The following is a 13,827-nucleotide window of genomic DNA, read 5'->3' on the forward strand; positions in this document are numbered from 1 at the left end:
AAGATTTTCAATTTTTGAATCTTTTTTCAACTTGATTTCAATATTCAAATCGATTATCAATTTGTTTTCAAATCAAATATGGTAATCGATTTTTGAACATTTTTTTTTGAAAAAGTGTTCATTTCGCACCCCATAGTTTCGCACCACATAAAATACCGCTCCCGAGAAAACGTTCAACACGGCGCTTATGGCAGAAAGCCAGAAATCAAAAACTAAAAAAATGTGTTGTTCCTTAACCAAACAACCCTTCGACTCTCGCTTAGTCTTAATATATAGGGAATTTTATTTATTATAAGTCTATTAATTTATTTTAACAAGGTGAGTACAGCCTATAAGTTATTTTCGTTATTCTGAACCCTCCTTTGACACATTGAGTTTGAGTAACATGTGTTAGTTAATAACACACCCGCTTGGCGGGACTTTTTACTAGCCACTGCAACTTACGCCACCATCCCACCAACCGGCAATCGCTGCGAAGTTGCTTCCCATTTCCCAAAAATTGGACAGTGTAGTACTGTAGTAGCCTAAGCCAGTGTTCTTTTCTTTGTTCTTTCTAAATTCTAATGTTCATTGTTCTCTAATCTCTTCGGTGGACGTGGTCGTGGACCCTGGTCGTGGACGTGGACGTGGTTGAACCCTGATGGGCCGATGGCTAATCACTCCTCTCTGGGCTGATGTTCAGATTCTATGTGAAATATTGTAACGTGTGATAGCATGTTGTTGGTTAAGATAATTTAAACACACTAGCTTAAATAAAGAAAAGAACGAAACGCCCTTGTTATTTCTTCCGACCAACACATGTGATAGGCGGACAAAGGCAGTTTTTCTTCCTGTCGCAGTTTCTGGATAAGGGGTCTCACACGGCGAAGTTCGTGATACCGTAGACCAAAGACATCGACATTGGGGTGCTCTTGCTTTTATTCCCCCAATCAAAATGAGAATTTCCTTTGTCTTTATTCTTGTCTCTCCATCGAAAAGGAATGGATTGGATAATAACTGCTTAGTGAATGTTATTCCAAACGTTACCCCTAAAGAAAATTATTATCCATTTACAGTGTTGTACTTTTCCTAGGAAGTGAAGATCTCCAATTTTTATCATCTACATTTATCAGCTGCCATCGTCAGCCCAGATGGGTAAGTAAAGTGACAAATGTTTATTTCCAGAGAGAGATTAATAAGCTAAAATTATCATGCAGTCATCCTTTTTAAGTGACTTCAAAGTTGCTCCAACACATGGTGAGCCCACCATCAATGTGACTGATCTAAGGACTAAAACATACATATCCATATTGACTGGAAATCCTCATACCCCTTGGTGCATTGCTTGCCATCTTCATTGAAATATCATCCTAGAAACAGGATGTCTTGGAGGCAAGTGTCTGAAGTTTGTGTTTGGGGCTTGTCTGTAAGGTATTTTTGTTTAACTGAAAATCACATATCCTTTTTTCATGGAAAACAGTTCTTTATCATTCTAGAGTGGGAGAAAAATGTGGTCAGCAGCAACCACAGAAGTTAACACAGCGATTACTTCACTTCTTGTATTTCTGGGATTGGGATATTCCACATTTGCCAAATAACGTACAGCCAATAAGAAGCAGAAACTCTGGTATTTTCTTCTTTATCTATCACTCATCCAACCAATAGCCTCCCCTTACATGAATACGTCAGTTTTGACCCTTTGTGTAGTTTGTTACTTGCTAGAATATCCAACACTTGTGGCATATCTGAATTTGTGTCTGGTGTAATAAGTGGCCCTTGAACATTATGAGGTCCTTCTCGAGTTCTGAATCCTATACTGTACCGACTCGACTCGAGTGCAATTAACGCAACCTTCTAAGCCGTTATCAAGTGAGTGTCATGGTTTCTTTACAGCATCACTTGTCGTTCCAATGTTTTTTTTTTTTTCGCTTAAAATACCTAGTCATGATTTACGAAAGTACGAAAGACTACGAGTTCGTTATCAGGAACTACGCCTTCGCGATGCAGAACTGGAACTTAACGCCTCCGGCTGTAGTCAGTGGACCATCAGCAGCAGCAACAACAACTTCCTTTCATATTAATAGCGAAGTGCATCCACTTCTGTCGCACCAACTCCTGTTAGCGTTCCTTTCGCTCCCATAGTTGAACCGTCCATAAGTAACAGTAGCCGCTCCCACCCCCTTCTGTTGAATCAAATATATTGAACGCCTCTCCGTCCAGCGACAGGTTCTGGCGCACGCTGATGAACGCGGCCGAGAATCTGCCATCAGGTAAAAGATTCATTCTCCTCATTATTATGAAATTGCCGTGGATTTATAAGCTATTCTTGGTATTATTCAGTCTCTTCGTCCTTTGATAGAATGGCTAGAGTCTCATTTCCGACCTCAGCGTTAGCCAATGAGCATATTGACCCAGCTGAACGAAGCCAGCCGCTGTAGCCAACCGCATTGTACAAGTAACGATGGTTCCATGGCCGCTGGAGAAGTCAGATTGATGGCGGCGGTGCGTCTACGGTCAGTTTTAGTGATAGCAGCGTATCATTCGTGTCGGGCCTTTATCATTAATTTGTCTTGTTTTGTTGTTATTCTTTTATTTATTAGCCCACTCTTTCAGATGTGACGGATAAATCCACCGCAACGCCACAGTCGAGTCCTATTCGTTCACCTCGGGAAGTGGAACAGCAAATGAGGTAAACGAACTAAACATTAATCGCTTCATGAGGACAGCAATTTTTTGCCTGATAATTTATTTGACAGGCTTCTGTGAAGAGGGTATTTGTTTCAAGTGGTTAATGTGAAGCTGAATAATATGGGTTAACGGCGGCGGAAGCAGTAACACTCCCAGCTCTCAACAGCCATAGCGTTATCAACGACCAAAAACGAACTCTTTATTTTCTCTTTCTTATTGATGTTTTAATATGATGGAATGAATTTGACATCACCATTAACAACGGCACCTTTCACAGTCATCAACAAACTTTGCGAAACATGCCAAAATTGTTAGGTTAGTGCAGCACCCTTACTTTTTATTTAAAAAATTGTAGCGCCACACCCATCTGCAGTTCTGCACTGAAGATTTGTAAACGGAAAGCGGAATTGCCTTGTGAAACTCAATATTTGTTCCTCTTTATTTACTATATCTACGGCCATATCTAAATGAAATCCCATGGCGATGAAAGTGCTCCCCTCCCCCTTTGCTGAATTTTCGACGTAATCTTTTCTATTCGTCCTCTTGTTTGAAACTATAAATGTTTTTCGTTTTAGGTTCACCACCTCTCATTCCGATCTATTAGAGCAGTAAGTTACACTCGTGTACAAAGGCGTGCAAGATCACTTAAAGTGACTTTATGAGATGACTAAAGTGAAGGATTAGCGACTTGAATCCGGTGGTCCAAAACTGATGGCACAGCTCTAAATTGGGCAAAATGGACTGCGCTAAACTTCTTGGGTCGTCTTTTCAGCAGAGTCGAACAAGGTTTGATCGTTCAACTTGACGGATTATGACAGGTATTCTCTTGTTTAAATTTTTTTTATTGTGACGACCATTACCTTAACAATGAAATGTTTTGGATTTTGGAAATGGAGAGTTAAAATATGGTTCGCCTTCTTCCTGCTAGATGTCACCGTTGCGTGCTCGTGCCATGCCACACCCGGGGGATTTCGTCTGCAGTGAATTGTATCACAACTCCTGTTGGTAGTTTGGCATCTCCTGGCAGGTAAAACTTAGGCTTAAAGCACAGGCAGTGAAGCTGCCTAGGACGCAGAAAAATATTATAAATTCTTCAGCCCTTGTGTTACGTGATTATTTTAAGCATTTTTATGGTGAGATCTATTGCGCCGTGGTCCGTGGAGTCCTCGGCATCCGTAATAAAATACCATTTAGTTCTATGTGTCTTTATTAGGCTGTAAGTATGTAATGCAGTAAACTAAATATTCAGTGTCAGACTCGTATTCCTTTATTGGCCTTTGTTGGCCTGAAATAACAAGAATTCCAATCTCAATTCTAGGTCAGGATCAGCAACCCCATCAGTTTCAAACATTAGTTGCTTGCAGTTGGGATTAAGATGAAATGTGAAAAGGCCATTGGTTAAGAGTTATAGAGTTATACAATATCAGCTGGGAGTCTGGTGGCTCCCATATACTGTTCACAAAATAACAGAGGTACATACAATAAACTAACTAGTTTTTATTAATTTTTTTTATATAGCCAATAGTTTTTTATTATTCCAGGCAAGAACAAATCCACTCAGATAATCATCATACTTGAGAAAGAAATTTGTCAAAGTAATGGAAACAAAGAAGGACAAAATGGAAACTGTATGGAAAAGTTGTGAGAAGGTACGGCTGGCAAAAGTAGATGACGTCATGCTGCAGTTACATGCGGAAACTGAACCCAGAGTAGAGTCCGCTCCCGGTAAACCAACAGCCAACGGAACTTGATCCACTCACTCCGGTACTGGCATAATTGTGGCGCGCACTTGTATTTCTGGGGGAGTCGATATCAAGGAAGAAAGCAGTGGCACACCCCAACCCCAAGTGCATAGTAGAATTTTCGGTGTGATTTTTACATGACTTGATTTCGCATTGGATTCATGCAGTCATCATTTACGCGCTTTTTCCCGAAACAATCCGCTTATCTGCCCGATCACTGGACTCTCCGAGTTCCCCAATGCAAAATCCTCTTTCAGCGAATGCCAATCGGCCCAGTTGATGCTCTTGTGCTTCATAGCATTTCTTCCTTGGGCTTACACGAAAATGAACTTCCCGTCATTCTTCTTTCACTTTTGCCTGTTTGCCATGTATTGTATATATTTTACTTAGAAAAACATTTCTTTATTTTCATTTTCTTCTTTTCTTTGTAGGTATTAATGGAAAAGCGAACGAATTGAAGAGAACGGCTGACTGAAGAGAGAATCGTGATTATTATCATTCGTAGATCTGCACAATACAGTATTAGATCTCTTGCCTCACTTAATAAGCTCTTGGTTGGTCATGCTTCCGTTGTATTACCAGGATTCGAAGGCTCTGATTGAACGAGGTCCTCGTGTTCACAGGATATCCTTTGAATGGTCACGAGACTATCCAGCAATTCAACGATGACTAATCGCCCCGGTAAGGACAATTCCTTTGTTTTTGATCATGGACCTTTATTTCCACTTTTCTCATCTATTTCCTCGGTAGATAAGCATCAGATTTAGATAGGCTGAACATACCTTAACTCTGGAAGAAACCCTTGACTAGCAGAGCAGATACTTCGGCTTTCACTATCTACTCCTGATGTGACGATCTATTCAATTACGAGATACGTGCATCATCATGGACCACATCCTACTTGCGGTGACGGTATCGTTGGTACTTTCTTTTAATTTTTAAAAATACTGCAGGCATTTATGATTGAAATAGGTAGGTATTACGTGAATTCTCTTAAAGTAAGATGACCTATGACTTGATATACTTTCTAGTGGAAGTGTAGTAGTTGGGTGATGCAATTGAAAAACGTGAAAAGCATGAATATCTCAACTTTTCCCTCGTTAGGTCTGAGTCAAACCCAATTTGTTAATTGACAATTATGTCAACTCAGTGTTTGTTGTTGTTGAATCCTAACCTATAAGGGTGAAAGAACTAAAGAGGGAAGGAGACTGAAAGCAGTGCAGGTGTGCAAGTGCGTTATCATAGACGCAGGTAAATGACGCACGTCCCGTTCTAGTACACCATTGTTTTTGGCATTGTTTCAACAGGTTAGATGGGATATAGAGTTGAACGACACGTGATAGCAAACAGAAGTGCGGGTATGCAACAGATTCACGCACATTTGATTTGAAACACGGCTGCGTTAAAATCCTTTTCACTTTTTTTTTATTGCGGGCGAATCGCTAGGGAAGTATTAATTCTACAGTTGGTTTCAAGCAAATCAACTATCACTCCAACATGAAGTAAAATGAAATCCACAATTATGTATTTTGCCAGCTGAACAACTAGAAAATAATAGTTTTCTTTTTATAAAATATAGTCTATTTAGACAAGGAATCAGTTTAGTTTACCTAGTTTTACATGTAGAGAAGACTCGACGTGACTATTTCTTTTACTTCAATAATTTATTAAACCGCCTCAGCCTCAGCTGATGAGTTCGCAAGAAAACGATGTGCTGGCCCTTTCGATTTCGTTATTCAGATTACAGCCGTTTGGTTTCGAGCTAAAAACGTATGCTGTAGTATTTTTATGGCGTGAAACGGTTGTGTAGCTAACGAATCGAGAAGTTGACATTGGCGAACCTTCTTTCTCACGAATCCCACCCATTCCACTCCTCAGCCACTTTGTTGATATGTGGGTCTAGAATCAGTCCTTTTACAGCGGGAACACACCAAATGAATTTTGTTGTTCAAATTCGAGTTTTTTCCAGATTAAAGCTCAAAAGTAAAATATTGCGGAACATGGGTGTGGTTGAATCATCCAAGGGTAAAAGCGAAAACGAGATTCACCAGCAGGTGTATCCTATCCCATGGATACACCGGGCGGTATGACTGCTCGCATGGACTCTCGTCAAACGAGATTTCAAGGTCACTAGCATTTTTAGTGAAAGGATTTGGTTTGAACTTGAAATTTGAACATAAAATAATTGCGGAAGTTTTTTTCTCACAATTCAAGTAAAGGGTGTAGTCTTTTGCCCAACGGCATATTTTGAACGATATAAAAGAAGACCCCAATTCCAATCTCTTCACTTGTTCACTGCAACGTCTGTCCACAACAAGCATTATCCCAACATGAAATTCTTGGTAAGTTCTTTTGTCTCTATCCAATTCTTTTTAATATATTTCCATTCTCTACCATTAACAATCAATTCAATTTAATCAATAGATCATCAGCTTCTTCTTGGCTTGCGCCTCTGCCCAATGGGTTGCCCCATATTACAGCCAATGGTCCCCATACAATCCTCAGTTTACCAATGACTTGTTGTCGAAGAGCGTTGACTTGAACAAGGACGGCCAACCCGATGTCCCAGTCTACACCGCAGCCCCCGCTCTCTTGCCCAACTACTTCCCCTACGCCGGTCTGAACTACCGCGCTGGATTCCCCTACACTTACGGCGCTCCTTTCACCTACCCCTTCGTCCAGGCTGCCGCTGCTCCCGCCGCTGCTCCCGCCGCTGAGGTCAAGTCCACCCGCAGCAAACGTCAAGTTGCCGTCCTTCCCCACAACCCAGCTGAATTCCTCAACGATTTCCGTTACAAAAGCGTTGACCTGAACCAGGACGGCCAGCCCGACAACGCCGTTTACACTGCCCCAGTTGCTCCCATCGCTCCTGCCCGATTCGTCACTCCTTACCCTGGATTCACTGGATACCTCCCTCAACCTTACCCATTCTTCAACGGATTCTATTAACTTAATAGTCCGTCAAACCGCCGCTGAAATGATCTGTTGTTATAATTGTTATTACCTTTTTGTTTTGAAACTCTATTTGTTTCTTACTTTCTGATTACAAAATTCATATCGCACTTTTATGGATCAATCACTGGTCATACTAAAAATTAATAGATACTTAATAGTGGTGAATTGGAAAGGAATCAACTCCTCAAACTTTTCAATTAAGGCACAATTCTTGGCTACCATGCAAGAGATGACCCCCGCTTGAGTTCTAATTTAGAACCAGTATTGATTCATTTGAAGTATTGTTGGTTGTCTCCATCTTTTTTTAACAATATTGTGTTCATTCATTAAATTGTGTTTTCATTTCAGGGTAAATCGTTTGAAGAATGGATGCGTCCGGTGTCACTGAATTTTAGCTGCGTGACGATAAAGAAAGTCTTAACTCCTAAATCCCAAACAACTTATCTTTTATCCTGTCTCTTGGTTTGTGATTCTTTTTTCTGTAAAGAAAGTAAACATTAAAAAAAAACAGTCTACCGGAACCGGAGCATCAATAAAGAAGAGAAAGTGTGCTGAAGTGTTTTGTTAATCATAGAGGTTCTATAGATTTGTCAATCGATCTCGGGTCTGGATTCGGGTTTTTCTTTATTCAAGATTCTAATTTAACACAATTTTATTAGTCGTTAAGCCCAGCAGGTTAGAATGGTGAACAGTGAACCTTTTTATATTCACAGCACAGTCGAACTTTTGCCGCTTCGGCTGATTGGCTCTTAGCAGGGATGCCAGATGCGGACGTTTTTAATTGCAAGACTGAAAATGGCAATGTTGCGCCTTGTGCGTTACTTTCAAGATGGCTGCTGACAGTCTAAAGGCACTGAGCGGAAAGGTCCAGTTACTCATTCAGGTGTGTTTTTTCCATGTTTTTTACTGATATACTTCATCTGTTGAAACTGCTATCAATTTTTCCCAAAATGTCTCTTGCTCGTTTCGTCACATGTGGAACACTTTCAGAACAATTAAGTAATTATAGTTGATTGCTACAGATTTAGTTGATGACGAGTAGACCCCTTTGCTTCTCTGTTGCAATTATGAGTTAAGACCATTATGGAAATGTGGATTACATTTGTTATTTTCAAGTTGGAAAACTTGACAACTACAAATTCCTTTGTAAGATTTATTAAAGTAATTCTGAGAGATTGTATAGTTTAACTTCATACTTCTGTCGTTTTGTTATGTCACATGAGATTCTGTTCCTTGATAGTAACTTGATTTTGTTTTTCAATAGCCAGGTGAAGTCTGCGCTTCTTTGTTGCAGTCTAATGTGCACATGGATTGGTTGCAGTCATCCAGTGAAAGGTGTGATTAAATTGAGCTGTTGCATGCAGTCTTTGGTGCTGATGTTGTCCTGAAGTGTGGGAGAGTTCCATGCTTCAAGTCTTCTGGGATCAGCCATATCTGAGTTGACGCTGGATCATGCTGCATTGAGGTTGCCGAAATGTGGGACATCTAGTAGAACTGCAAGAAGACTCCTTGTAATGGTAATTTGATAAAAATTATAAGTTCTAACTTGAAAAGTGTCATGCTTGGACTACTATAATTGCTTACATTGTTTAATTTTAACATTTGGGGATTTCATCTTGTCAACAGCTCCATCTTTCCTTCGATCATATGTAAATTGAGTTATGGATTGTTTAAGGGGAATTGGTTAACGAGATAGGCAGATACTGTAGAAGAATGTTTTTGTTTCGCTGCAAAGCACTACAAATTTCAAATGAATTTGTATTGAAATCTTAAATGAGTAATCTAGTTTCATGTGAATTTTTGTTTAAACTATAGTTATCAGATAGCAGTATTGTCGTAGAATAATTGGGGTGAACTCCATTTGAAGTGAATTTTTTTTCTTATTTTATACAAAATTTCCATTGATCAAACATTAATTTCATTTTGGTCATAGGTTTATGTTTACGCAGCAGTGATGTTGCTGTCCAATATGGCATGTTGTTGCAGCCTATAGACTGGTGAAAGATTTTTTGCATCGAGTTGCATATGCTGTTGCTGTTCCTTGGTGCCGGACTGCTGCCTGGTGTTGTGCACAAAAGTTACATCCAGTTTTAATTGTTATTTGTGTCTATGCAGTTAACCGTTTATATGTTGAGAATGAAAAAAAAATACGGGGAATTTTTACGTTGAACAAATAATAAACATGCCTTCGCGATTGGGAAATCAGCGAGGAGGAGATTGGGGGGGGGGGGAAATTGATTTTCATTTACTAGAAGAAGTTGTTTGTTTTAATAAGGTAGAAAAAAATCCTTTGTCTATCACATCCATATACTACCAATATAACCACATCTATTTCTCAAACCCAAAACTTCCATCAACATCCATTCCTTAAAACCCCATTTCCCCACAAATGTCAATTACCTGTAATATGTAATATATTGTTGAATAAATAAACCAATTTTATAATATGTAAAACTCATTTTTATACTGGAACACTTACAAAATAAAAAATTCATTAAACAGAGCGTCCGATTCAAGACAATTTTTTTTGTGCGAGGCTTTTTAGCAAGCAATCCACCACCCTAATTTGACACAAAGTGATAGTTTGCTTTCACGGAAATTGCGTCAGACGGTTGCAAAATTTCTAGTTCAACAATCTCATGTAGAAATTTGCATCTAGTCTACTGGTGCAAATTGCGATTCTTTAAGCTCGATTATTTAGGAGATGTGTTAAAAAATTGTGAGTAGCCAATAAATTGAACTAATTCGCTTTTTCAGAATATTTTGAAGATAGATTACAAGAAAATCTAAAAACAACAAAGTGATCTAAAACCAAAATATTCAGAAAAAGTGGATTACTTCAATTGTTTAGCTACCCACAATTGCTTTTAACACATCACCTAAATTAATCAAGCTTAAAGAATCGCAATTTGCACCAGTAGACTAGATGCAAATTTCTACATGAGATTGTTGAGCTAGAAATTTTTCAACCGTCTGACGCAATGTCCGTGAAAACAAACTATCACTTTTTGTCAAATTGGGTGGCGGATTGCTTGCTAAAACTCGCACATGCAGTGTCGGCGTAGATCCAGGGAGATTACCTGGAAATGGAAGAGGAGAGAAGAGTGCGAGGCAAGTTTTACTGGGGAGCGATTAATCATACTAGGCTTCCGGGTTAGACTCATGACCCTCAGATCATGCGCCTTCCAAGTCCCCGTTCGACCAGAGCCCTCCCCTCCTCCTGGTTTCACAGCGGGTGAGTGACCACCGGCGGGCGTTGGTTAGTGGTTAGTTAGGGAAACGGGGCCACAGAAATGCACTTGTACTTTATAAACATTAAAATAATTTATCAATCTTGAATTTCAGCGCGTCCGACCACCCGTCATTTCCCGCCAATTGATAAAGTCTATCGAACAGCGGCGAGGGTAAACCTGAAAAGAGAATTAAGAGATTAATTACGAATGCAGTAAATTAATAAGATCAGGGGAAGATACCGGGAACAAATCTGCATAATTCTTGGAGGAATGAGATCCTTGAAGTATTTTCTCCTCACTTTCTCTTCAAAAGTTAACCTGAAATAAAATTAAATATTTTCATTAGATCACAATAACAATAACACATTACCATTTCCATCACTTATGAAGGACATCTACAACATTATTCACTATGTATTATAAAAATAACAGGAATTTCAAGTGAGTGGTGAAGCTAAAAACTTTAACAATAAAGACAGTAAATAAAAATTTGTTTCATTTAAATATACTATCTGAGCTGCAGAAACTACTCTCTTGACAAGTGTCACAAATTTGAATTCAGCAGAGACTTAAACAGATGGGAAACAAATTGAAAGGAGTGTCAATTTTGAACAGCAAAATTTCCTTGAATAAACTAAAACCCTCCTATCCTAGTTATCAGTTTATCACAGTGTAAACATAACTAACAGCTGGATTATTAGGAGTCAAGGGAAAATGGCAGCAGAAAACAAGGAAGCCCATTAATTTATTAAATCATATTACCGAATTATGATCTTGCACCAAGGGTTCTCTTCCATTCATGGCAAGATCAGAATCGTCAGATGTTGCCTTGTTGCTTGCTGGCCAATGAGCAATACTAAGCGAATACAAAGACTTTATCCATTACTACTTAATTCTCTATGCAAAAAATGTCACACAACTTACAATTTAGAAAATTTTAGGCTGTTCACTAGTTCAGAAGTGATATCTCCAGCAGATTCTCGACCCTCCCAACATTGTTTCGTTTTCCATCTTGTCACACTAAAGTTTTCTTTTCTCTACTTTTTCCTTATTGAGAGTTTTGATGAAACTTTGTATCGTCTGGAGTTTTCTTTAATAGCTTCGCGTTAAATAAAGCCGAACGATGATGATTTCTGGAAAACTCACTTCCTTTCCTTCTGTTCAGAACAAAATGACGTGTAAGTGTAAACCATGGGTGTAAAAAACTGTAAACATTCGAATTCGTTGGGCGTAGCGAACGCCACCACCAAGGTGCGGTTGAAAATAAAAATAAAAAAGCCATCTAGCGACAAAGTCTTTTTGGAGCGAAAACGGAAACGATTTTGAGTAAAGAAATGAAGAAAAAGTATCACCAACCCAAAAAAAAATTCTCGAGATTCTGTGATTTGTTAATGCCTTAATGGTATTAGTGATTGAAGAAATCATGGAGAAAACAGCGTAGGAAAATAAATAACGAATGCAAAACAGAGACTTAATGGAAAAATTGAAATCTCCGTATTGACTTCCACTGTTTCCCATTTCTGTTTGTATAAAATAACTATACATTAAACTAACAAATTCGTTTAACAACTCCTACATTTACTAAAAGTAACTAATGTTCTGTAGCATAAACCCTGAGAAATCCAATCAAGTAAAAACCACACTGAGAATTCTACTATGCTATGCTATACTATAATTAGATAAACATGACAAGTGGGAATCAGCTTGGATTGAAAATGGTTGATGGACTGAAATTTGAAACCTGTCTAGGGTTGTTGGAAACCCTCTCACATAGCATATTATGACTAAGCACAAATAATGTTTGAAACAAATACTTACTCCATGCATTGACAGTCATTTGGGGGAAATTTCACATGGCTGTCTATAGGTAAAGCAGAGCTTTAGTATCCAGGTAATGTAGCTAGTAAAAGTGGGGAGATTACCGTTGACCCACCGGCAGTCAGTTGGGTAGTCGAATGATGCTGGCCGCGTAGTTGGATCAGCCATGGTGCAGGCTCAATCGGAGCGACGAAAGGACGGCACGCCAGTGAGAGGTACTGCTGACTATCTCGGATGATCAAATTTTCGTAATAATGCCAGAATTATTGTATGATGACTATCTCGTATGACTATCGTCACTGATCTCTCGTCAGTTTCCAGTTTTCCACCATCGAATACTTAATAGCGATGCAGGATTAATCTGAAACGAGAATGGGCAATACTTTAGACGTCATTAATTTTAAAAGAAGATTGTAGCGACACCAAGCAATACCTCAAATCAAGAGCTCAAGCCCGTTCTAAGGAACTCACAGAGGGAAATTTAAAGTAGCAGTCAACGGGTTGACAAACAAAGAAATTGGTCAAACGTTTTGCAATTGCAAAATGTTGTAAAAATGATAGATTTTATGTAAACATACTTACAGATGATCTTAGCCAATCCACATAGTAGAATCTTGATGGTTGTCTTATTTCTTTTGTGAAAATAGCCACAGACTGTTTCAATTACACGTGTAGGCTAGTTCAAGTATAGCAGTACAGTTCTACCTTTATCTGTTAGAGAGGGCCTGTCAAATGTTATAAATTTATTCATTGTGTTTTGTCATCGTGATGTCGAGATAGTCCTACTCCTACATGTAAATGTGTTTGATGTGGTATTAAAATAACCATGTGATGCTTACCTGTTTCATCCATCGAAAATTTTCGGGTCATAAAGCAGCTGATGTCTGATAGCTAAAGTTGTGTTTAGTACTAGTAGATGTACTCGTACATATATGAAATAGTCAGGATGTTGTCAATTGGGAATACCAATGACCTTCTATGAACAAACACCTTAGGATAATCGGACAACACAACAGAAAGTCAGACACAATATACCTAGCAACAGTAGAATCAAAAAATTTATGTAACACTAAACAACCGTGATTAGTCTACAACTACGGACTTGTTTTTACGTATCAAATTTGTGGTAGAATTTGCCTCGTAAAAACTAAAAACCGGTAAAAACAAACAATCTCGAACACAGTTACAAGTCTGTTTACTTTTGTTCAAATCATAAATTCCATCTAGCGAGTAAAACGAGCAACATGTGTGATTAAATCACCAAGCCATCTGTTAGGGAAAACTTGCTCCAGTATTCAAAAAAAAAACCTGTACGGAAAAATCCCTGTACGGGGAAATTCTGATCTCAGTTGCATATCTGTGATCAATCAGTTGCTGAGTTGGAAGTGGAACATTATTAGCTTTACCGGAAA

The 13,827-nt window shown here is 38.8% G+C and overlaps 1 protein-coding gene and 3 long non-coding RNA genes across 6 annotated transcripts; 3 read left to right on the plus strand and 1 right to left on the minus strand.

Moving 5' to 3' along the window:
- The first annotated feature begins 802 nt into the window (after positions 1–802).
- On the plus strand, positions 803–3,229 carry LOC124193081. Its single transcript, XR_006874006.1, has 6 exons — positions 803–1,134; positions 1,197–1,410; positions 1,476–1,848; positions 1,922–2,249; positions 2,320–2,492; positions 2,580–3,229. It is a non-coding gene; the product is annotated as an uncharacterized LOC124193081 (long non-coding RNA).
- Positions 3,230–6,383: 3,154 nt separating this feature from the next.
- On the plus strand, positions 6,384–7,471 carry LOC124193075. The gene is made up of 3 exons (XM_046586731.1): positions 6,384–6,535; positions 6,624–6,751; positions 6,834–7,471. The coding sequence occupies exons 1-3, from the start codon at positions 6,478–6,480 to the stop codon at positions 7,356–7,358; spliced, it is 711 nt and encodes a 236-aa protein (XP_046442687.1). The 5' UTR covers positions 6,384–6,477; the 3' UTR covers positions 7,359–7,471.
- Positions 7,472–8,207: 736 nt separating this feature from the next.
- On the plus strand, positions 8,208–9,357 carry LOC124193086. 2 transcript variants are annotated; one of them, XR_006874030.1, is made up of 3 exons: positions 8,208–8,229; positions 8,629–8,881; positions 9,298–9,357. It is a non-coding gene; the product is annotated as an uncharacterized LOC124193086 (long non-coding RNA). The 2 variants fall into 2 exon arrangements; XR_006874019.1 differs by lacking the exon at positions 8,208–8,229 and adding an exon at positions 8,402–8,525.
- A 1,225-nt stretch (positions 9,358–10,582) lies between these two features.
- On the minus strand, positions 10,583–13,603 carry LOC124193093. 2 transcript variants are annotated; one of them, XR_006874033.1, is made up of 8 exons: positions 13,255–13,603; positions 12,998–13,140; positions 12,520–12,776; positions 12,416–12,458; positions 11,522–11,754; positions 11,360–11,453; positions 10,838–10,915; positions 10,583–10,774 (listed from the first exon to the last, which is right to left on the minus strand). It is a non-coding gene; the product is annotated as an uncharacterized LOC124193093 (long non-coding RNA). The 2 variants fall into 2 exon arrangements; XR_006874035.1 differs by lacking the exons at positions 12,998–13,140; positions 13,255–13,603 and adding an exon at positions 12,849–12,986.
- Positions 13,604–13,827: the final 224 nt, after the last annotated feature.

The sequence above is a fragment of the Daphnia pulex genome, chromosome 1 (genome assembly GCF_021134715.1).
Source record: "Daphnia pulex isolate KAP4 chromosome 1, ASM2113471v1".
In the NCBI taxonomy this organism is placed as follows: domain Eukaryota; kingdom Metazoa; phylum Arthropoda; class Branchiopoda; order Diplostraca; family Daphniidae; genus Daphnia; species Daphnia pulex.

Excerpts from the sequence above, each read along its gene's own strand:
- LOC124193075 (XM_046586731.1), top strand. The coding sequence starts at position 6,478 with ATGGATACACCGGGCGGTATGACTGCTCGCATGGACTCTCGTCAAACG. Across the intron at positions 6,536-6,623 it reads TCGTCAAACGAGATTTCAAG|TAAAGGGTGTAGTCTTTTGC; the intron begins GTCACTAGCATT and ends TCACAATTCAAG. Across the intron at positions 6,752-6,833 it reads ATCCCAACATGAAATTCTTG|ATCATCAGCTTCTTCTTGGC; the intron begins GTAAGTTCTTTT and ends TTTAATCAATAG.